Below are 25,947 nucleotides of genomic sequence, written 5' to 3'. Positions count from 1 at the left end.
AGGCAATTATAAGGATAGTAAATAATATTTTTCTAACAAATGAAAAGGTAAGAAACTAAAATGGTCCGGAATAAGTAAAAGGGCTTCCTTTTTCTGTTTTTTTTTTTTTTTTTTTTTTTACTTTTACCCCAGTTTTTACATCTAATGTGTGTGCTTGCACTATTAACAGCAGATGAGCATCTCTCCTCACTCCACGCACATGTTTTTTCACCAGCTTAGTGGGGAACCTAATGAGCAAACACAGGAACATATTGCTTCTTTTGACATTTAGCAAATAATCAACAGGACTATTTAAAGTTATAATGGAAATAAGTTGCTACTCATAACACTAAGATAAATTATACTTAAAAACTACAATACTCTACTACAGCAGTTTTCAAAGCGTGGTCCAGGGATCCCAAGCCATTCTTAAAACCATGTCAGGTTGTCTCTAACGGCAATATTATTTTCATACTAACACTAACACAGTATCTGCTTTTTCTATTCTGTCACACAGGTATACAGTGGCGTTCCTTGAGGTTACTTGACCTATAATATTACAACCTACTGGATGCAGAAGCAGATCTGAGAATCTGGCTGTCTTCTATTAAGCCTAAATTAGAGTTTTGCAAAACTATAAAACAATGCTACTCTTTTCAGTAAACTTTTTTATCCCCTCAAAGCATAGCTATTTGTTCACTAAAATGTTATTTATGTTAATATGTAATAGTTTCGTGTTGCTATTTTCTTTAAAGATTTTATTTTTAAGTAATCTCTCCACTTAACATGAGGCTTGAACCCACAACCCTGAGATCAAGAGTTGCATGCTCCATTGACTGAGGCAACCAGGCACCCCTCATACTGCTATTTTTAAATGAATTAGTAAATTATTTTTTAAAGTTTTTAGTTTAAATTTTTAATATGGTAAATATTAGTAGCTGTAATCCTATAAACAAAAACTCTTCGTGGTCTTCAATAATTTCTAAGAATGTAAAGGGGTCTTGAGATCAAAAAACTTGAGAACTTCAGCTCCAGGATATTCAACCCTTTATATTTACATAGCATTTTTATAAATTAGCAAGAACACTTCTATATAACTTCTATTTAAGCAGAAGTATTGATTAGAAGAGAAGGCCTTCAGAAGAGAAAGCCATCTGTCCTGTTTTACTCAAGAAAAATACAAAAGCATGTACTCTTCTCAGCAGCACTCTTCCTTGGCCTTCACCACCAGAGAGGAAAAGCAAAACTTACTGTGAAGAACAGCTCCATAACTCTGCTATCCAGAAGAGTCTCCCGCCAGGACTCTGTTGGCTTTAACAGCACATTTTGTGAGGATTCAAACATAGCTATATAATGTCTGCCCAGTTATCTGGTGTCAAGGTCAACAACAATAACATTCTTACTTTGTCTAAAGTATAAGTATATCCTAAATATAACAGGAGCCATCCAGAAAGAATGTAATGGGAACAGTTTAAGCCTCTTCACATATGCTACATAATTCATGCATGAAGCTAAGGAATAAAAGGCATTAAGTCTTAAAAAAAATGCTACAGGAATATAACATAACAGTTTCATCAGAACTACATGTCATACTGGGATATAAAAACCATGATAATCAGAGATCTTAATGGATATTCTTGCCACAAAATGAAAAAAAAATGAATGTAAACATACAAAAAAGGAAAAAAATAAATTTCTGCATATTTATCCCATCGCTTCCCCCTCAACATCTTATAACAGCTAAAACCACATATACAAAATGTAAGTCTCATAATAAACTACTTGGAAAAATAGCATTTTTCCCAAAAATTATATTTACTGGGTAACAAACAAAAGAAGAGCAAATATACATTATTCTGAAGCAGAAAAACTCCCTCCCACACATTAGATTCTAATCAAATACCAATTCTAGACAAAGATATATTCAGTTTATATACAACTCTATATATACCCATTTAAAACTCCCAGACTAAAAGTCTACTTTTATGGTGTTCAAGTGTTTCAATATCAAACATGCTTCAAATAGAATATTACCTTTGCCATAAAGTAACCATAATATATTTATAAGTATCCATGAATAGAATTCATTCAATGACACTGATGTAGAAAGTGAAGCTTTTAAGAAAAGGGAAAGTTGTCTGGACATAAAAATAAGAGTTATGCCCCTTCCACTGCTAATCAGCTAAATACATCAACTAGGCAACACTCCCATCACTCAATGAGAAATTTCAACAACAGCTATCTAAAACTGTAGCTTGCAATAATTAGATACAAGTTCAAATGCTGTATTTTCACTAAAGACCAAATTGGAACATTAAACGCTAGGACAATGCTTTGGAAACCATTTTTTTAAGAGATTATTAATCCCCTTTTGAAATATCTACTACTTTGTCTCTGAAGAGCAAGGAGGGGACTACGAGTTGATTCAGAAGAAAAGTCGGCTTGCTTATTTCTTTAAAACCGCTCCAAAAAATGTTCTGCAGCTCCATCTGATTGATGACTAAAAGTGAAATTCAAGTTAGAGTCACTTAAAATTTCACTTTTCTCTTCCTTTATCTGCCCCCTTGTGGAGGTGCAGAGAAAGAGTCAAAGTCACAAGAGGAACTGTTAAAATGAAGCCAGCCTGGATTTTTGAAAAGAGAAAAAAAAAAAATCAGCCTACAAGTACTACGAGTTTTCAGTGCATCAGTAGTTTTTTAAATGATTTCACTTTCTCACTAGGCACCTATCTAATGTTGTTTACACTGTGTTCTGCATCCAGAATATACTGACTGTATACTAGGTATTTTCACATTTCTAAAATGAAGCCTTGATTATCTTTTAGAGAAACAAATATTTATGGATGAAATCATAGGATGTCTAGGATTTGCCTTACAATAATCTGAGGATGGAAGAGTATAGATGAAATGAACTCAGAACTGAAGAAGCTGGGTGCTTTAATTTTGCACATCTTAGAAATTTTCCACAATAAAAGTCTGAGGCATTAAAAAAAGGGTTGAGTATATGAAATAGAGGAAGCAAGAGTAAGGCAATTGACTCTTTGTACTTCATAAAAAATATTCCACTTATTTTTTCCAGTTTTTTTTTTTTAAGATTTTATTTATTTATTCATGGGAGACACAGAGAGAGAGAGGCAGAGACACAGGCAGAGGGAGAAGCAGGCTCCACGCAGGGAGCCTGATGTGGGACTCGAACCCAGCGCTCTGGTATCATGCCCTGAGCCGAAGGCAGACGCTCAACAGCCACCCAGGCGTCCCTTTCTCCAGTTTTATTTCTTTAAATTTCAATGTTCCATTTTATTATTTAAAAGGCAATGATTTTGACATATACTGTTCAGTAATGAAAAATATTTATTTCTTATGCCGAGTACCACAGTACTCACAGATTGAGCAAATGCAACAATCTCATTCCAATTTTTTAGGAGTTTGCTATCTTACATCAAAATGGCTTAAAAAAAAAAACTTGTTATTTTGTTGGACATCCAGATCTAACAAACAAAATATATGTGTATAATTCTACTAAGTATTTTCAACTAGAAAAATAACAGAATTTATTAGTACTTCAAAAGCTTACAAAAGGTATAAATTAATTTTTAAATTAGGTGGGATATGAGACAGATTCACATAACCATAGTAAAATGGTTTGTCACAAAGCAGACCATCTGTTAATTTTGTTAATATAGCCAGCCAGGCAGACAGCAACCATGTAACTTAATTACAAATAATATCTCTATTGAAAGAATTACCATAAAAGGATTTTAATAAAAACTTAAACATAAACATGACAAAAAGAATAGTGTAATAATGAATGGAACAAATTTTTAAGAACAAAACTACCCTGATAAGAAATACATGTTTTGGTTAGCAGACTGTGCTGTGAAACTGCTGAAGTGGTTGCCTTCATAAAAGGCTATTAGGGTTCTTCTGTATTACCTGAAATTACATTCATAGTAACAGTATTTCAGGTGTACAATCATTACTTTCGAATTTAAAAAACACTGAGAAGTATTATCACAATGTGAGTAAAACAATCTTATACACCATCTGGACCACATCTGTACATTCCAAATGTAAAAAATTAGGGTAATTCAATTTTTAATTTCGTATTACCAATTAATGGACTATTTCTGTATGTTTGTATAAGATATCCCAAAATATCACTTTTCTTCCAGATAATTCATAATGTAGATTACTTTAAAAATAAAACAGAAAGACTTCCTCTAAAATTCAGATAGCCAGCATTTCTATTCCTTTTTTTAAAAGAATTTATTTTATTTATTTATTTATTTATTTATTTATTTATTTATTTATTTATTTATTTATGAGAGAGACAGAGAGAGAGACAGAGAGAGAGAAAGGAAGGGAAGAGGGGCAGAGGAGAAGGGAGAGGGACAAGTGGATTCCATGCTGAGCTATTGAGCCTTGCTGGGCTCAATCCCACAACTTGAGCAGACAATGAAAGTTGGATGCTTAACCACCTGCGCCACCTAGGTGCCCCAGCATTTCTATTCTTAAGACAGTATTTTTAAAAAGTATTTAATGTTTAAATAAAGCAATAGTTTCTTTAAAAAAAAAAAAAAGGTTTCCAAAAGTTTCAGATTTATTACTACATTAACATACCATAATATCAGGGATCCCTGGGTGGCTCAGCGGTTTGGCGCCTGCCTTTGGCCCAGAGTGCGATCCTGGAGTCCCAGGATCAAGTCCCACATCGGGCTCCCTGCATGGATCCTGCTTCTCCCTCCTCCTGTGTCTCTGCCTCTCTCTATATATGTCTATCGTAAATAAATAAATAAATAAATAAATAAATCTTTTTTTAAAAATGCCATAATATCTAAACATTATACTGCTTTTAAAAATTCAAATGTATTATCAATGAAAGAGAAGTCTGACAATGAAGTGATTATTTACCAATTAATTTACATATTATACACCTATGGTTTATATATATTAAACATATTATACATATTATACACCTATGGATTTTCAAAGACTTACAAGTCACAATAGGTTGATCCTAGTTAAATAAATCTGAATCAGATTTTATTTTATTATTATTTTTTTTTAATTTTTATTTATTTATGATAGTCACACAGAGAGAGAGAGAGAGGCAGAGACACAGGCAGAGGGAGAAGCAGGCTCCATGCACCGGGAGCCTGACATGGGATTCGATCCCGGGTCTCCAGGATCATGCCCTGGGCCAAAGGCAGGCGCCAAACCGCTGCGCCACCCAGAGATCCCTGAATCAGATTTTAAATTAAGAATTTTCTTGGGCTATGGCTTAAAACATTTATCTACAATAAATACTGAACTCAAGTAATTTATAGTTTGTATCAGAATAATTCATTTCTAACCAAATGAAGTAAAATTCAGTAAAACAGCCATACAGAGCTGCTTTTAATAATCTTTTATCTTTTTAAAAATATTGTCTACATCTTATTTTACCTTCCCATATTTTCACCAAATTAAACAACTATGAGTTACAGTACAATGAGGTTTCTGTCATTGTAACAAATACCAGCCCACTACCCCCTTAGCAAGGGTTCAAATCCTGAAGTTAAAACCCAACCAGTCTTCCAAGTTCAACGTTATCTTAATCCTCTGGAAAATCAGCTGCAGCTAGACGGAAATTCAACTGCACCTCAGGACAGTGAAGAATTAACTCTCTATTCTCTACCCTTTGTTTTACCATGATCCTATCTAGCTCTGAAGTTCTCTGCTTAGGAAAGCTCAGCAACTTCTAAGAACTCAAAAGCATATAAATGTACCACCTGCCCTATTTTATAACTGCATGATCAGAAAGAAACACACTAGGCTAAGAGCCAGGAGAGAATTGAATCTCACCCTGCCACCGACTGTCACTGGATAAATCCTACTAAGTCTTCTGTCCCAAACAACAAGTCTTGAGGTCTCAAACAACAAACAGTATTATCAGTAAGTACATATATTATCTTACCACAAGGAAAGAAAAGTCATCTTTAGAAATACATTGGTCCTTACAAATGCAAATGAGTTCTTGTTCATTTATTAACACCTTTAGTAAGGGTATCATTTTATGGTGGTAAAAGAAGACAATGAGTTATACAGTAACTATAAATCATCCTCAAATAAATACAACAAAGAGTATGAAAATTCCAACAGCCTAAACTTATATTTTATGATACAGGAAGATCTTGTAGCAACAACGAACATTTTATAAAAGTAATAAAAACTTTTAATTTCTCCATCTTCCTATGTTCTTTTTAAGTTACCTCATTAATAAAACAAAGTTCAGAGGCAAAGGGAAAGCCAAGTTTTTCTTCTCAAATATTTAATCTGTCACTGAATTCTTCTAACAATACAACCTCTTATTTCTCTTTATGGCACAACATAGAACCAACGAGCCCAGTCTTACAGACAGCATTAAGTCCAAGTAACCAAAAGTCCTTTGAAATAAAGGAGAACTGACCTCACCTGAATGTTTTCCCAAGCCTTGCCTGCAAATAGTAACACTGGCTTTACTGGAAATCCTAATTTAGGTAAGGCTTCTATATCCCATTACTATTTTATGATCCAGTTAGCTTTCCCCAAGAGGCCGAATTAAAATTTTTTTTACCAAAACCAAACCAGATCCACAAAAATAGAAAATCAATAAAAGGCAGTGTAACCAAACTAAAAAACAGAAGTATTATTCAAGTCAACATACCAAACATACCTGCCAAACATTCTTACTACAAAGTGATACTGTCACTTATGATTAGCATTGCCAAAACCCTTAAGCATTTATGGATACCAGGTGAAGTCCTGGCTAAATAATTTTAGCAGCATAAACAAACATCCAAGAACTAAAATAATACTTTGGAATCAAATCACCTTACTTCAATAATTAAATAATATATATTTGTTAAGCATCTTTACTTTATGCTAGACTATCCAAGGTGCTAAAACAATATAGTGAACAAAAACATGACCCATGCTTTCATAAGCTTCCAAATGAGTGGGTAAACAGATTTATTCAAATAAGCTACAAGTGAAAATTTATAAATAAGAAGTAAGCCCAGTGGGAGAAAATCAGATATGACATACATATGAGAGGGCAAAAGAAAAGAAACCTGATCTAGGGTACAAATCTGAGGCACAAGTAAGTGGTGATTAGACAAAGGGGAGAAGGTGTCCAGGCAGAGAAAGTCCATGTGAGGAGGTACCAAGGCAGAAGGAAACAGCTTGTGAGAGCAACTCTAACAAAATAGCACGGAAGAGTTTTAAGAAGGAGGCAGAGATCAGACCATCCAGATTTGTAGAGCCCTTTTTTAAACTGGGATGATGGGATGAGAGGATCACGGGACCAGGGATACTTTCTTTGGACAGCAGTGATCTGAAACAGAATGAAAGAAGGTAGATTTCATCTCAGTCTTCATCAAGAGAGTAAGACTGGGGCACAATGGTAAGTAATCAGCTCAGTGGGCCAAGAGACGATTCTACCAAATTCCAGGAGCTGTATATGTTGCTCCACCCAGGGCTGAGGTGGAGGATACCTTCATAAATTACCTTCTACACATGTAAAACCTACATATAATAAGTATTTAATAAAAATTATGGTTTGCAGATGACACTATATGTATAAATTTTTTTTAATCAACCAGAAGTACTATTTGAGCCAATAAATTCAGCAACATCACATGGTACAACATTAACATAAAAAATGTATTTCTAGGGCACTTGCGTGGCTCAGTGGTTAAGCATCTGCCCTTTGGCTCGGGTTCTGGTCCCAGAGTCCTGGAATCGAGTCCTGCATCGGGATCCCTGCAGGGAGCCTGCTTCTCCCTCTGCCTGTGTCTCTGCCTCTCCTTCTGTGTCTCTTGTGAATAAATTTTTTAAAAAACATATTTCTATACACTAGCAATGAATATGAAAATAATGTTAAATCAACTCCATTTAATTGAATTAAAAATAATAAAACATACAAGAATAAATTTAACAAAATTTCTACCCTGAAAACCATAAAACACTGTTGTAAAAAATTAACGATCTAAATAACTGAAGGATATCCCATGTTTATGGATCAGAAAATTTAACACTGTTAACACGGCAATACTCCCCAAACTGATCTACTGATTCAACACAATACCTATCAAAATCCCAGCTGCCTTTTCTGCAGAAATTGATAAGCTAATTCTAAATTTCATAGAAAATACAATGGACACAGAAAAGAGAAAATAATCTTCAAAAAAACAACAAAGTTGGAGGACAAAAACTTTCTGATTTTAAAACTTCTTACAAAGCTATAATAATCAAGACAGTGTGGCACTGGTATAATAAAAGACATAAAAACCAAGGGAATAAAATTAAGAAGCCAGTAATACAGTTAGATTTACAGTTTAGTAATCTTACACAGACTTGTGAGGACAAGACAATTCAATTGGAAAGTATCTTTTTCAACAAATAATGCAGGAACATGATAGTCACATGCAAAAAAATGAAACTGGATCTCCATCTTGTACTGTATACAAAAGCTAACTTAAAATGATGATAGATGTAATATATGACCGACTTAACTATATGGGCTAAAAACCCATGGAACTGTTAGAATAAAATATAAGATTAAATATTTGTGGCCTTAAGAACAAGAACAGAGTTGGAGTAGTGACATAATCTGACTTACTATGAAGCTACGATAAGCAAGTGTGGAATTGGAAAAAGAATGGACAAGTAGATCATAGGAAAAGAAAAATGAGGCCAGAAACATAACCACAGAAATGTAGCCAAATAATCTTTGACAAAGAAGCAAAGGTAATACAATAGAGTAAAGACAGTCTTTTCAAGAAATAGTGCCTGAACAACTGGACATCAATGCAAACAAAAAACAAACCATCTAGACACACACCTTACACCCTTCAGAAAAATTAAGTCAAAATGGATTAACAGATCTAAATGTAAAACACAAAACTAAAATTCCTAGAATATAGAAGAAAATCTAGATGATCATACATTTGACAATGACTCTTTATATATAATATCAAAGTCATGATCCATGATAGAAAGAATGATAAGCTAGCTGAACTTCATTAAAATTAAACTTCTACTCTGTAAAGGACAAGGTTAATTACAGGAATAAGCCACAGACTAGTAGAATATATTTGCCAAAGATATTTCTGGCAAATGACTATTATCCAAAATATACCAAGAACTCAAAGTTCAACAATAAGAAAACAAACAACCCAGTTTTAAAAATGGGCCAAAGACCTTGAATCTCAGCAAAGATATACATATGCCAATAAGCACATGAAAAGATGCTCCACATCATATATCACAGGGAAATGCAAATCAAAACAACAATGAGATATCACTACACACCTATCAGACTGGCCAAAATCTGAACACTGACCACAACAAATGCTGACAAGGATGTGGACCTAAAGGAACACTCAATCGTTGCCAGTGAGAATGCAAAATGGTATAGTCACTCTGGAGGACAGTCTGTCAGTTTCTTACATATGATCCAGCAGCAATGCTCCTGGCTGTTTACCTAAAGAAGTTGACTATTTGTGTCAACACAAAAACCTACCCAAAGATGTTTAGTCAAACTTACAAGCAACCAAGATGTCCTTCAGTAGGTCAGTAAGTAAACTGTCATCCAGACAACAGAATACTACTCAGTGATAATAAATAAGCTATCAAGCAATGAAGAGATACAGAGGAATCTTCAATGCACATTACTAAGTGAAAGTCAATCTGAAAAGTCAATCTGAAAATCTACATACTATATGATTCCAATTATATAACATTCTGGAAAAGGAGAAACTATGGAGACAGTGGCTGGCAAGGGTTTGGGGAGAGATAGGGATAAACAGGAGGAACAAAGAGGGTTTGTAGGGCAGTGAAACTACTCTGTATGGTACTGTAATGGTGGATACATGTCATTATACATTTGTCAAAACCCAGAGGACACCAAGAGTGAACTCTTAGGTAAACCATGGACTTTGATGATAATGATGTGTCACTTGTAGGTTCATTAATGATAACAAACACATAACTCTGTGGGGTGGGGGTAGAAGGGTAAGATATTGATAATGGGAGACTATATATACGTTGGGGAACAGAGGAAAGAGGAAATCTCTACCTTCTGCTCAATACTGCTATGAATCTAAAATTCCTCTAAAAAAGGTCTATTTAAAAAAAATCTTTCTGACCTTGGGTTATGCAAAGCCCTCTTATAACAGAAGCACAAATAAAAGAAAAAAAAAATAAATCAGACATCATGAAAATTAAAAATTTCTAGGTTTCATAGGTCATTATCAATAAAGTAAAAAGATAACTCACAGAAAGGTAGAGAATATTTGAAAATTATACATCTCCCAATGGATTTGTTTTATATATTTATAATATGTACAGGACTCAAAAATTAAAAAAAAAATAAATAACTCAATTTAAAAATGGACAAAGGAGGGGTGCCTGAGTGACTCAGTCAATTAAGCAGTTAAGATAAGTTAAGATGAGCAGTTATCTGCTCTTGGCTCAAGTCATGATCTCAGTCAGGGTCCTAGGATCAAGCCCCATGTCTGGCTCCCTGCTCAATGGGGAGTCTGCTTCTCCCTCTGCCTCCACTCCTCTCCCCCACCCTGCTTGTACACTCTCTCTCAAATAAATAAAATCTTTTAAAAATAAATAAAAATAAAAAAATAAAAATGGACAAAGGACCTCTATGGACATTTCTCTAAAGAAGATACACAAATGGTCAATTACCACGGAAATGATGCTCAACAGCATTTACCATTAGGGTTAAGGCAAATCTAAGCCACAATGAGATACCACTTTGTATGAAACAGAATGGTTATAAACAAAAAACCCCCAGATTAAGTGTAGGTGAGGATGCAGGCAAAACAGAATACTTACACATTCCAATGTTGATGCAAAATAGTTCAGGTACTATGGAAAACAGTCTGATAGTTCTTCAAAATGTTAAACATACAGTTAACATATGACCCAGCAATCTACTCGTACAGATACACATGTCTAAGAGAAATGGGAACATACATCCACAAGTACAGAAAACTTATACAAAGATGTTCACAGATTATTCTATATTGAAATTTGTTTTTAAAAAAATGGAAAGAAGGGCACCTGGGTGGCTCAGTGACTGAGTGTCTACCTTTGGTTCAGGGCGTGATCCCAGGGTACTGGGACTGAGTCCCACCATTGAGCTCCCTGAATGGAGCCTGCTTCTCCCTCTGCCTATATCTCTGCCTCTGTGTGTGTGTGTGTCCCGTGAATAATAAAATTTTAAAAATAAAATTAAAAATTAAAAAACAGAAAGAACTGGGACATCTGGGTGGCTCAGTGGTTGAGCATCTACCTTCAGCTAAGGGCGTGATCCCAGGGTCCTGGGATCAAGTCCCACACTGGGCTCCCCAGGGGGAGCCTGCTTTCCCATGCCTAGGTCTCTGCCTCTCTCCCTATGTCTCTCATGAATTAATGAATAAAATCTTTAAAAAAAAAAAAAAAGAAAAAAGGGAACTCAAAAGACCATCAACTGATCAGCAGATGAACAACAAAATAAAACATGGTATTATCCAGAATGGAATATTACCTGGCAACACAAAAAGGAATGGAATACTGATATGTCTACAAAATGAATATGTTAAAAAATATGCACATAAAAGTGACAAAAACTCCACATATTGTATGATTCCATTTATTTATTTCTTTTAAAAGATTTTATTTATTTATTCATGAGAGACAGAGAGAGAGAGAGAGAGAGAGATACAGGCAGACAGGCAGAGGGAGAAGCAGGCTCCATGCAGGGAGCCTGACATGGGAGTCGATCCGGGGTCTCGGTCCTGCCCTGGGCCGGAGGTGGTACTAAACTGCTGAGCCACCCAGGCTGCCCCTTGTATGATTCCATTTAAATAAAACATCCAGAATAGAAAAATCTAGAGATAAAAAGTAGATTAGTAGTTGCTACTGAAAGGAGGTAGAGATCGGGGCGCGGGGGGTGGGGGGGTAGCCAAGGCGGGAATGTTAAACGGTTTCTTTTTGGAATGATAAATATTCCCTAAATCCTAAAATCAATGTTGGTGATGGTTGCACAACTTGAGTAAACTTTAAAGAAAAAATTTAATTGTACATTTTAAATGTGTTACTTGTGGGGTGCCTGGGTGGCTCAGTCAGTTAAGCATCCAACTATTCATCCCAACTCAGGTCATGATCTAGCGCTGAGATGGAGCCTGCATAATAGTAGGGCTCCATGCTAGGCATGGAGCCTGCTTGACATTTTTTTCTCCCTCTCTCTAACCCTCCACAGCCTCTACCCCTGGCATGTTTGCTTGCTTGCTTGCTTTCTTAAATATACAAATAAATATAATAAATTATAAATAAATATGAATGTGTAACTTATATGGTTTGTGAATTATAGATCATAATGCCTTTAAAAAACAAAACATGGTATTTCTTGAGCTTTATGCTGTGTTCACATGTTTCTTATCAATGCCAAATACAAGTTTCTTCATATGAATCCTCAAGAACACAGTTGTTTTATTTTTTTTTTAAGATTTTATTTATTCATGAGAGACAGAGAGAGAGAGAGAGAGGGAGAGAGAGGCAGAGACACAAGCAGAGGGAGAAGCAGGCTCCATGCAGGGAGCCCGGTGCAGGACTCGATCCCAGACCCCAGTATCACACCCTGGCCCTAAGGCAAGCGCTAAACCGCTGAGCCACCCAGGGATCCCAAGAACACAGTTGTTTTAATGAAAAGACATAATATACCAAGGAGACATTTTAGATGACTTACAAATGTGAGTAAAATCTTATTAAAGTCTTTCATATAGGACGATTCCCCACGTCCTTCTTCTTTGTGAAGGAAACCTGATGTATAATGAGGACTATTTACTACACTGTGGATTAAAAAATAGAGAATCTAAGATTAAAAATTCAAAAGACTACAGTAAGTGATGTATATCCCAATTAGGTTACATTTACATTACTTTTATGCAAGTCAATGCTACACATTTAGATGTGGATACATGTTTTGGTCGTAGGTCAGAGAACTTTCAGGCTATCAAGCTCTCTTTTGTATTCCATTTCAGTATATTGGTTACTTACTCTAGTGTAGGGCTAGGCTAGTCAACCTAGGCTAGGCTAGCCTAGCCTAGCCTCACAAAGCTGATGTGAAGAGAGAGAAAAGGCTTCATTCCCTCTTTTAAGGAAGTTAAAAATTAGGCTGAGCTGTGGAACCACAATGTTAATACTAATCACTGGGATCTCACACAAGAATTGCCTAGGCAATGATATCAGCCTGTGAGGAGAACAATAACTTTGCTTTAATGGTAATGGATTCGCACTTTTCCCCAGTGCAAATAATGACAAAATCTGCTACGGACAACTGACCAAGGTAAGAAGTACAGTTTTATCCAAGGCAAAAGTAAAGTCTCTTTAACTGATAAAAAGATTAAACCCATATGGTCTTAATGCTCTCTCTAAACCACAGCTTTCTAATATGAACAAAAAAAATCCTGCCATCAAAATTAAAATGTGAATGCCTTCCTAGAATTCACTTTAGATATTAATAAATCAAAACTCTTGTAATTTCTTGAGTATTCACTACTCACTTAAACCTAACACATGGGAAAAATGTACTTTAGTGGGCATCTTCCCATTAACATAATTTTGCAAATAATACAATCTCAAACTCTATGCTTCAGAGTACAGCCCAGGACTACCTTTTAAGTAGTGGCATTCACTAAGAATTTATTGAACTGTTAACCTACATGGTTCATGGAATTCAGAACTCAATGAATATATTTCTTTATAAACAATTAAATAATTTCAATGGAAATCATGGTCTAGTGAACAATATTGCATTTAAAGTAATTTGGTCAGGGACACCTGAGTGGCTCAGCGACTGAGCATCTGCCTTCAGCTCAGGGCGTAATCCTGGAGTTCTGGGATTGAGCCTCACATAGGGCTCCCTGCATGGAGCCTGTTTCTCCCTCTGCCTCTGTCTTTGTGTCTCTCATGAATAAATAAAATCTTTAAAATATATATATAAAGTAATTTAGTCAGACCTGCCCAAGAGACCTTACAGAAATGATATATAACCTACTGACCCAAAAGGGCACCAAAGCATTCTGCTTCTGGCATGTAAGGTTCAACTTTTAAGTTGCCTGTGTCTTTAAATTACTAAGCAATTGAGATAAGAGAGTTAAAAAGTATGGTTGTTTCCTCTTGGAAAGACTTTTTTCTAATGCTCAATGCATTCCTCCCTGCTCCTGCATGGATTTAAACCACATAAAGTAGCAAGAGAAAAATCCGTGGGCTTAGAAAAACAAAACTGCACAGCCCTACTCAAAACAGTAGCAAACAACTTAGTGGGCCTTCCCTTGTTTGCTCTCCAACCACCTGCAAGTTGACATCAGAAAAGCAGTTCTGTTACCATTTTCCTATAGCCAAAGATCCTACCAGCTATAGTAGTTCTGTGTGATGTATAATGGGATAATAACTGTTGAGTCATACAGTAGGGTATATATTCATTGAGTTCTGAATTCCATGAACCATGTAGGTTAACAGTTCAATAAATTCTTAGTGAATGCCACTACTTACAACAAGCAATAAAACATATATAAGAACTACCAAGTTCAAAAGTTCAACCACCAAATATTTTTCAAAATATTACAGTATAGGTAATACATAATTTAGCACAATCCATGATGACCTAGGACTACAGGGACTACTACTCCCAACATAATCTTTCCTTCCAATGGCTTGAAGTCAGAAATTCTTGCTGGTTCCTCCCAGATATGTTTTTTTTGTAAAGTAGAAATATCCCTGGAAGGATAATGCATAAACTACTTCATACACTGATTAATGACTTTACAGACGGACTTTTCTTTTATCTTTTAAAGTGTATGATATCAGGTATAAACAGAGAACAATTTGGGGAAAAACTCAAAAAAAAAAAAAAAAAAGACCGAGGAAGACGCCTCACGACGTTTTTATATATTTACCTATACACGCTTAAAAATCCCATCAGATGTTGATTTCTACTACTTTGTTCCTCCTCTACTTTTGAACAAACCTGGACAAAACTGATCAAACCAGCATTTAAAAACTAAGACTCTTGGATCATGATAGTAGGCATGCCATACTTCCTCCAACTTACTAATCTCCTCACTACCTCAACGGCATCCTGAGCTATCTAAGCAACTATATCATTGGCCTATCTAGCACTGTAACATCACACGTTCTTGCCCTAATTCTGACTCATCCCCTTTGGCAACAAACAAGTTCACCTCCCCAAAGTATAAAGTATAAAACCAAACCAAACTTTCAATTGTCTCAAACTGCCACTCCATTTCTCATAGTTCATGGTCCATGAAATACCAACACTTTATACTTCAATTACCAATCACTATTCAATCACTGAAATGGCTTTTGTGCAATACCCCACGCACCCAGCACTCACACAAACAGACCTCCACATGACTTTTTGTGGCCTTCTATCCAATCCCCACCTTCCTTATCAGTAATAGAGCATGTCTACTACCTTTATTTTTTGAAACAGTCATCTGTCTTTGCTTCCCAGGCGCCTTGCCTGGTCATTCCCTCTGCTTGTCTGAACTGCCCTGCCCAATCTCTTTTGCTTCTTCCTGGATCTTACTATTGCTGTACTCAAAAATTCTACTATTGATCTTCTCTCCTCTCTGAATATCTTTCTCACTCTTTACTTCAATGACCTAGTAGAAGTATCTCCCAAAACTTTATCCTTACCCTTAATTTCTCTCTACAACATTCTACTGACAGTAGGCAGTTGACCTGTGCAGCAAGATTTCTAACCCTTGGCATGACTGATATTTTTAAAACCTTGAGACTTAATTCACATACTACACAATTTATTCACTGACAGTACAATTCAATGGTTTTTAGTATATTCAGAGTTAGGCAACCATCACCATGATAGAAAGTTTTCATCACTCAAAAAGAAGCCCCATGCACTTAAGCCATTACTTCCTATTTTCTTCCAGCCATCCCAACCATCCCAGCCCTCGGTAACCACTAATCTTTCTGTTTCCATAGATCTGCCTATCTGGAATTGTACACGTGGGTCTTCTGTACATGACTTCTTTCACTTAGGATGTATGATGTTTCCAAGGTTTATTCCTGCTGTTGCATGTATCAGTATCTGCATTCCTTTTTATTGATGAATAACAGTCTATAATGTGGGTAAACCACATTTATCCATTCATCAGTTGATGGCTACTTGGGTCATTTCCACTTTCTGCCTATTATAGAAAGTATACTGCTAAGTACATTCACATGAAAGCTTTTGTGTGGATCACTATTGACATTTTGGGCACAACTACTGCTTCTTGTGGGAGCTGTCCTGTGCATTTTAGGATGTCTAGCAGTACCCCTGGCCTCTAACCACCAGCTGACAATAACACTCCCCTAATAGTGATAACCAAATACATCTCCAGCCATTGCGAAATGTCCCAAGTATACAAAATCACTCCAACTGAGAACCATTGCTGTAGAGTTATTTTTCTTCAGTGAAACTCTGTATGTACATTAAAGATAATTGTAAAATATTATATGATAGCACTAAGACTCTTAAATATTAATAAGTATCTAGATATTCAATCTGTGTATTCTTTTCACTAATACCTCTCTGCACATTCTAGCTCCACTGCTGAGTTAGCCTCAATTGGCTTTCTCGATAACATTTTCAGTCATAATTTATACACTTCTCTGTAATAAACTTCCAAAAACTTCAGCAGCCAACTACACAAAATTTCCTTCCAGGCAATCTCATATATATTTTGGTCTACAATCTTATCCTTTATCAACAAATATTTATGTATATACAAGTTTGGAGGATGAGCATGCATATTTACTCACAGGTAATTTCTCCTATTAATCCTTTTGGCATTCCAAATTGATATTAGGGCAATTAAGTTACATATTAACAGCTATCACTCAACACCATGACATATCTCAGGTACTTCCTAATCCCCCAGTCTCTTCTGCCTTTCTGATCAATAGTTAATTATCTATTGGGATAAGTGGATAAAAGAATTAAGCCTGATCACTATCCCACATCATACATAAAACTTAATTCAAAACGGATCAAAGTCTTCAATATAAGAAGCCAGTATTAGAAGAAGACACAGGCATAAATACAAATCTTCATGATCTTGGATCAGGCAATGATTTCTGAGATACAACAACAAAAGAAAAAATAAATAACTTGGACATCATCAAAATCCAAATTTTCTGTGTTTCAAAGGACATCAAAAAAAGTAAAATACAACTCACAGAAATGGAGGAAAATATTTGAAAATCATATTATCTGTTAAGGGACCTGTATATAGAATACATAAGGGACTATTACAACTCAATTTTAAACAAATAAACCAATAAAAAAATACACAACAGATTTCAATAGCATTTTTCCGAAGAAGACACACAAATGGCCCACAACCACATAAGAAGATATTTAATACATTAACCATCACAGTACTGCAAATCAAAATCACAATGTGATACCACTTTATATGAAATAGGATGGCTATAAACGGACCGATAACAAGTGTTGCCCAGGATGTGGAGAAATTGGAAACCTCATATAATGCTGGTGAGAATGTAAAATGGTACAGCTAGTTTAGAAAACAGCTTGGCAATTCCTCAAAAGATTAAACACAGAGTTTCCATATGATCCAGCAATTCTACTCCATGGATATATCAGACAAATGAAATGTAAGTCCAAGCATGAACTTATAATGAATGTTCATAGAAGCAGCATTATTCATAGTAACCAAAAAGCTGAAATAACCCAACTGTCAGTGATCAATAAATAAAAATGTGGTATATCTTTACAAGAGAAAATTATATGTACGTAGAGACAGAGAGGAAAAATGAAATAAAGGGACAGACTATTTTCAACTGGTGAATCTTGATATTGGGGCACACGTCAATTCTGTCAATTACTCTTGTAGTATCTCTGTATGTTTGGAATTATACCAAAATAAAAAGATGCAAAATAGAAAGCACATAATAAAAAATTATGAATAGGGAATGACAATGAAAATTTAAGACCACCTCATTTAACATGATACCATTCTAAATGATCAAATGTATTTGATACAAAATACACATTTTACAAGGTCTATTAGCTATTCATTTATCTTAAAAGATAAATCATTTTTTAAAAAGCCAACCAGGGAATCCCTGGGTGGCCCAGCGGTTTAGCGCCTGCCTTCTGCCAAGGGCGTGATCCTGGAGTCCCAGGATCAAGTCCCACGTCAGGTTCCCTGCATGGAGTCCGCTTCTCCCTCTGCCTGTGTCTCTGCCTCTCTGTGTGTGTCTTTCAATAAATAAATAAATAAAATTAAAAAAATAAAATAAAAATAAAAAGCCAACCATTTTATATTAACTAAGTTAAACTTGATCTATAGGCCCTCTTCAAGGTACAAAGCTAAGTAATTATCCAATTCCCTCCCCAATGATTAAATAGATCACCAAGAAATTGCCAAAATTAGAAATTATATCAGAACTGGGTTCTTTGAAACTGATTACCTTAATTACTACTGAAAATACAGCTTAATTTTTTTTAAAGATTTTATTTATTCACAAGAGATAAACAGAGAAGGCAGAGGGAGAAGCAGGCTCCCTATGGGGAACCTGATGCAGGACGTGATCCCAGGACCCTGGGATCACAACCTGAGTCAAAGGCAGACAGACGCTCAACCACTAAGCCACCCAGGTGTCCCTAATATAGCTTAATTTAACTCCATTGTCATGCCTTTTCTCCTATACTTAAAGGAAGCAATACTGGACTGGAGTTCAGATAGCCAACAAATGGCTACTAGGCAAACATCTACCGTTAGATGTGAATTCATCTCTAACCAATTCATCTCTCTATTCATCAAGTAGAATATCCAAAGGTCAAGATCAAGATTTTTGCTTAAACAAGGAATTATTTCTTTTGGGAACACTGTAGCTGTGCTTATTTTCAGATGACATGTTTTGCAAAGCTTTACCTAAATACATTATGAAAATATTTTATGTGTATGTATCTTTAAACAAACTTTGTTTCCAAACTCCCACAGCACTGTTTCCCTTTACGAAACAGCCACTCTTCAGCCAACTACATTTTCCCCTAAAACAGAGATTTAAAATTGGCTCCAATATATGCAGTGTAACTTTTGTTGATTTTCCCTACATATATAATTAATGTTTTGATAGCTCCATATGGCCTGTTACTTTTTAAATCTGTCTCAAAGTTTTTCAACATCTTTTTTACTAACAAAAACTGGAGCAAAAATCATATTACAACACTCAAAGGGAAAATTCTTTAAAAAGCAAACCTAAGAAAATATGTGCCTTTTAACAACAAAAAAAAACCATACTGAAGATATAAAATTAATAACTAGTAGAAAGATGATTAGAGAGCAAGGATAAAAGCGGAAAAGTGATTAACATCCCTGCTGCCCCACAGAGCAACAGCTCACCATGATTGCCTTGGAGAAGAAAACTGGAGAAGTTAAGATCTGAGTCAGACTAAATGCCCTATACAGAACTTCAGTTTTCTACTACATGAATATATTACATTGAAAATAGAAGAAAGAGTTGTACCTCATCCCACTCAGCCCCTTTAAAATCCCACAATTTTACCCGCTAAAAATAGTAGGTAATTTCTAGTATGTGAATGCAGCAACTCTTGGCTCTGTTGGAATAAAGATGAGTCTCATCCTAAATCTCTGATATGGCTGAACATGTATTTTCTATTTGCTTGTCATCTGTCTTTTTTCTCCTAAATAGATTCCCTAGCTCCCCATACCCAGGCCCCCAAGAAAAGACTGATTAAAGACATGTACAACAGGTTTATATTAAATTTCCTCTATAATTAGATCAAGAAAAAAGAATGTGACACAGGTGGCTGATGAGCTTTTTTATTCAAATAAACTGTTAGAAGCTCAAAAAATAGCAGCTAACTCCTAAGTTTTTATTTTTATTTTTTTAAATATTTTATTTATTTATTCATGAGAGACAGAGAGAGAGAGTCAGAGGGAAAAGCAGGCTCCATGCAAGGACCCTGACCTGGAACTTGATCCCAGGCCTCCACGATCAGGCCCTGGGCCGAAGGTGGCGCTAAACCACTGAGCCATCCAGGCTGCCCCACTCCTAAATTTTTAAATGTATTACTAAATTTAATTCATTCAACAATCCATATTCCCATTTTATGTTTGGAAAAACTGAGACTTGGTGATGTTAATTTGCCTAACATCAGCTAAGAATTGAACCTAGATTTGTCTGATTCAACTATGATAAAAATGAAGAGACTCTAGATAGTATAGCTTTCAACCTATCAATAAGCAGCAAATGTTCTAGAAAAGCAAATCATAAACCTTAGGGACGCCTGGGTGGCTCAGCGGTTGAGTATCTGCCTTCAGCTCAGGTCATGATCCTGGAGTCCTGGGATGAAGTCCCACATCAGGTTCCCCACAGGGAGCCTGCTTCTCCCTCAGCCTGTGTCTCTACCTCTCTCTCTGTGTCTCTCATGAATAAATAAATAAAATCTTAAAAAAAAAAATCATAAACCTTAGAGTAAAAAATACAAATTTTTCAACTTTAATAACTGATTTTTTAAAAAGTAGATATATTTATCTACAATTTAACCCATTTAAACTTATTTTGGAATCCCTGGGTGGCTCAGCAGTTCAGCGCCTGCCTTTGCCCCAGGGCGTGATCCTAGAGTCCCAGGACTGAGTCCCGCATCAGGCATGGAGCCTGCTTCTCCCTCTGCCTGTGTCTCTGCCTCTCTCTATGTCTATGAATAAATAAATAAAATCTTAAAAATAAATAAATAAATAACTTATTTTGTATTACTCATAATTAGCTAGAAATAAAAGTTTTACATTTTTGTATTAAAAAAGGTCTTCAAAGAATAAACATACTACCTTACTATGCATACTTGAACAGTATCTTCATCCATAAAGATCAAATTAGAGAATGCCGAATTAGTCTTATGGAAAGTCAGCCAAAAAATCCAATCTAATCACATGTTACTTGGAGAAAATGATTTCGTTTCTTGACAAAAATTCACTTCCCACTTTCTTCCTTTTCCTTCCTAGGAACACTACTATTAGTCAGCAACAGCCCCATTATCTACTAAATGTTTTCATTTATTCGACTCTCTTCTGCAAAGTTGTAATGAAATTTTAAATCTTGTTAGTCCATTGAATTGTGTATTCTAAAATGAAAAAAATTAAATTTCATTTCTAAAAAAACTTATATTTTCTTTCAACATGCTTTACAAACCTACAGAGATAAAGTATTTTTAGCCAGAATTAAGTCATCTATGAAAATTACCACAAATAAACTATTTGGTTGTTAAAAGGATATAATTTGGAGGAAGAAAGTTCCAGCTCAAGACTTGATTGGCGAGTGCAAGGTAACGCTGAAATACCGAAGACATCTGAGCATTGAGGTTTTCCCGCCTGCTGAACTCCTGAAGAACTTCAACCGTTAACATGAAGATTTGACGAAGGTCTTCTTCCTATAATAAATCACACATATTAATCAAAAGCATATTCAAAATGTATTCCCATTTAAGAACCATAAAATGAAACAAAAACCTTAAAATTTTCAATAGAAAACACTACCTCTTTAAGAACATTTTCCATTTTTAGGCCTGCTCATAATTTATATTGCAGTATGCTTTCAAGTGACACTGGTTTGAATGAATACACCTACTGTAATATAAATGCTACTCCACAAAGAAGTTGAGTCTTTACAACTACTACAAAGCTGGAGGGGTCAGTTGCTTTTGCACAGAGCCCTCGGATTTAAGCCAATGCCTTCACATAACTTTACTTCAGAGCCAAACAATACATATGAGACAAAGAGCCCACACCATCTGCAATAACATTTTAAATACATGGCCCTCGTTGGCACTCTGCCAGGCCTATTTTAAGGGCCAGCAAAATCCCACCAATTGAATTAGTTACATCTAAATGCAATAAGAACAAATAAATAATCTAAGGATCTTTGGAGGGGTATTTCCTTTTTGTTTAAAGACTAGAATTAAACAAGAAATATAAAATTGTCAACTATGTTCACCAAATCTTCATCCTATGCTATCTTTTAATCTTTACTAAATGCTATGAAATCACAATACAACTCTTCAAGTACAGGCCATCATTCAACTAGATAAAATAAATGTTCTCACTCCATTAGAAATAGATTGTATAAAAAGTAAACAATCTAATAAAACATAAAAATATCAATACCTGAAAAACTCTTTTGCAGTTACCATGGAATTCCATACTGAGTCCAATGTTGCTAGTTTTACTTGAACTTGAGAATTCACTCAATAGTGCAGTTAGAATGGAACAGGCCAGAGTTTGCTGCAATTATTTGATAAGAAAAAACTATAAGGCATTTTTTCCCAGTGCTTCGCTTCAATACAGTATTTGTTCAAAGGACATTTTCTATCTTCAGATCTTTCATTATATCTTTAGATCTTATAACTACCAGTCAGAAAACTAGATATGACAAAGTAAATATTGGCTCTTCTAAGTAGCCTAGTAATTATAAATAGTACTTCCTCAATTTCAGTTATACAAATCCATCTAAGACTTAAACTCAGGACACATACCTACTCAAACATAGAGTGCAAATGACATTTCAAGATAATGTTGAATGTATTATTTCATTTACTTCATACAACAATCCATATCCCCATTTTACATTTTAACAAGTGAGTTTTTTTTTTTTTTTTTACAAGTGAGATTTAAAGAGGGTAAGTAGAGCAGCCCGGGTGGCTCAGCGGTTCAGCGCTGCCTTCAGTCCACGGCCCGATCCTGGAGACCCGGGATCGAGTCCCACGTCAGGTTTCCTGCATGGAGCCTGCTTCTCCCTCTGCCTGTCTTTCTCTCTCTCATAAATAAATAAAATCTTTATAAATAAATAAATAAAGTAAGTAAGTAAGTATGTATTTAAGGCCAGCTGAGATTTGAATACAGGTTTATCTGGCTCTATGTTCTATGTTCTCAGGTTTATAAAGTGTATTTCCAAGCAGATGAAAAGTGAAACGGAGTTTATAGCATCCAAAACATCAACCAGGTAATTCTCCAAAGTTTTTTAAATTGAAAATGAAGATTTTCCTTCTTAATGGCTCTATCCAACAGGCTCCTAACATCAGCTTACTGCTTTTACTCACAGACTAGAGTCAAGGTGCCAAGGATGGAGAGGATACAAATTATTTTGGCAAGTTTCCAGGGGTTAAACAGAAATATGCACACTACCTCTAAACAACGGAAAGATTAAAGTCAAGATGATACTATTTATGCAAGCTTATACAACAGCTGAGCACAGTCATACCCACCCACCAACTGCAACATCTTTGTTCAGAAATGCTTCTGATGTTAGTACCTTGACCTTACAGATGCTTATCTTGGCAAATCTTAGCAAATATACATAAAATTAAATTCCCAAAGAATGGCATGAGTTAATATTTGCTGAAGCTGAAGGATGGCCAATATACTATATGTCTATATTTGCATATGCCTGAAACTTTCCTCTAAAAATTGTAAAAAAAAAAGAATTAAATTATTTGCCTCCTAATCTCAATTAAAATAAGCATGGCTGTATAATCAATATTTATGGGTGGTACACCAGCGCATACATTCAAGCTGTTTCTTAGACTTTGCCATACCAGGAAACCCTAACAATAGAGAGAATATATGCCAGTTCCCTCAGGAATCTGGAGGTATAGATCAAGCTTCCTTCATCAATGATAAAAGTACTTTTAATATGCCTGGTTTAGTTTAAACACACACATGCACACATGCACACTCTCAAACACACACTCACCTTTTGTAGTTTTACTTTAAAATATACATTTCTTTTAATATAAAAATGTCCCCCCTTCCCCAAATCATTGTACAAGTTTAACTACCTTTGCATGATCCCAAGCACATGGAGGAAGAAACCTAGATGAGAAACCAAGCACTAAAGAGAAACCTCTTACAGAGAAAATAGTCTGTTGCATACTCACCTCATTGTATACATTAACAGGATCTTAATAACTCACTAGTAGAATCCCTTCATTTTTTTTAAGTTAAGAAAATCATAGTTTAAAAAACAGCTTTCTTTTAAAATGGTGATTAATGATCCAACAATCAAAACCTCACAGATACATTTAAATAATCCTGGGACCAACTATGAACAGAGTTTTTAACATATCTAAGCTTTAGTGGGGAAAGTAGCTATTAAATTCAAATTAATAAAATTCAAAGCAAAAAACACACAGAGATCTAACACAATATATTACAAGATCCTCTTATTCTGGAAACATTTTATAGCATCCCATATTTTATGTCTTTTAACCTTGGCTCCTCTTACATCCTTTCTAAATAAGACTTCAGTGAATAGAATATTATGAACTGAGAAGCTCTCACTAAACACAAATTAATCATTCTTACAAATAAACTATCATCTGTAATAGTTTTACAAAAGTAATTTACAAATTCCCACAAACTATTAGTGTCAACCTCTATTCAACACAAAATGGCATATTTTAAAACTATGAGCACATTCAAATTTTCAATAACACAACTCTAATTAATGAAACATGTACTCACAATGAAGCTTTATTTTTATGTGAAATAAAGATTTCCTAAAAATACATGCATGTGTTTGAGTCAAGATAAAAAAAAAAAAAGAAAAGATAAAAATCCTTCCTTAAGAAGGCGCCACATCCAGCGTGGAGCCCCACGGGAAGCCTGAACTCACCAGCCTGAGACCAAGAGTCGGATGCTTAACCGACTGAGCCACCCAGGTGCCCCAAAAAGAATTTTTAGAAATAAAAGTCTCCTTTAACTCCAAACTTCATCACACAAACAAGGAGCCCTTAGGAGGATGGGATGGCTTCATGAGCAGCAATAGGGATTACCTCTCCAAAACAGCAAACTTTCACATTATTGAAGTAAAATTCACCCATAAAGCAAAGTACATTCTTAACACATGATAATTAAGAACAAAGCACAGTCTAAAAATATAGACTCAGTTTTCTGAACATAAGAATATTTTGTTTTTAGTTAATTTTTTCCTATAAAATATCTTAATCTTAGAAAAACCAGAAAGTACAGAAAAGCACAAAAAAAACTGCCCACAATCCTACTATCCACAGGTTATTACTGTGAATATCTGCCCAGTTTTCTAATTTTTTAATACATAGGTATACATCATTTATATATCATTACTATCACTTATATGTATTGTTTTGCATTCTTCTTTCCACTTTATACTTATGAAACGAGACAAAGTTATTTCTTCTCAAATTATTGCTATGTGAAGAAATACATAGAAATATATTAATCACTCAGCATAGTAACAAGTATTATCAGAAACCAAATATTCCAGTATTAACCTACCTAAAACTATCAGCTTTAAAAGAACTAAAATTCAGCAAGATAGTCTCATCATTAAAAGGTATCAGCTTAACTGCTCCTTAATTTGGAATCCCTGTAAGGATTTGAGATTAACATTATAAACATTCAATATACCATATCACCAGGGTTCAAAGGTACCTAATTAATAGAAATTCCTCAAGAATGATGACTAATTAAGCAGTGATTATACAGTAAGACAGCAAAGCACTTCTACACATATCAACACAATATTTCTCCCTATTCACAGATCACGTATCACATTGTGGCCAGGACTCATTTCCCAACATGTTTACTCATTTCTGGTATTTGATTATCAATTAAATCTCATTAAAATCAAGTTACCTTCATAGTAGATGCAGTGCACTGTTGAAGGTAACTAAGAAAGCAAGCCAAAAGTGAAATCCTACAGGAAAAAGACAATAGCTCCTTCTCAGGACAAAGAAGAAAGGGAGGGAAAAGCATCAAATCTGCCTCAGACAGATCATAAGTTTTTGTTTTTCTTACCCTTGTAGAAGGTTCCTGTCTGCTTGTTTCAGACTTTC

The 25,947-nt window shown here is 35.1% G+C and overlaps 1 protein-coding gene across 6 annotated transcripts in view; it reads right to left on the bottom strand.

Annotated features, from left to right (window-relative positions):
• XPO4 (exportin 4) overlaps positions 1-25,947 on the bottom strand; it is a 121,986-nt gene that overhangs the window by 49,080 nt on the left and 46,959 nt on the right. For 5 of the 6 annotated variants that reach the window (XM_077868433.1, XM_077868428.1, XM_077868430.1 and 2 more), the window contains 3 exons: positions 22,241-22,357; positions 21,354-21,507; positions 1,231-1,343 (listed from right to left, as the gene is read on the bottom strand). In XM_077868433.1, coding sequence (XP_077724559.1) covers positions 1,231-1,343; positions 21,354-21,507; positions 22,241-22,357 — 384 coding nt within the window. Of the gene's footprint in view, positions 1-1,230; positions 1,344-21,353; positions 21,508-22,240; positions 22,358-25,387; positions 25,815-25,947 lie in introns of those variants that run through there. The other variant, XM_077868434.1, reaches the window with a different exon arrangement.

This window comes from Canis aureus, chromosome 24 (genome assembly GCF_053574225.1).
Source record: "Canis aureus isolate CA01 chromosome 24, VMU_Caureus_v.1.0, whole genome shotgun sequence".
Classification (NCBI taxonomy): Eukaryota; Metazoa; Chordata; class Mammalia; order Carnivora; family Canidae; genus Canis; species Canis aureus.
The sequence above is the reverse complement of the archived record's forward strand: the minus strand, read 5'-3'. Positions and strand labels throughout refer to the sequence as shown.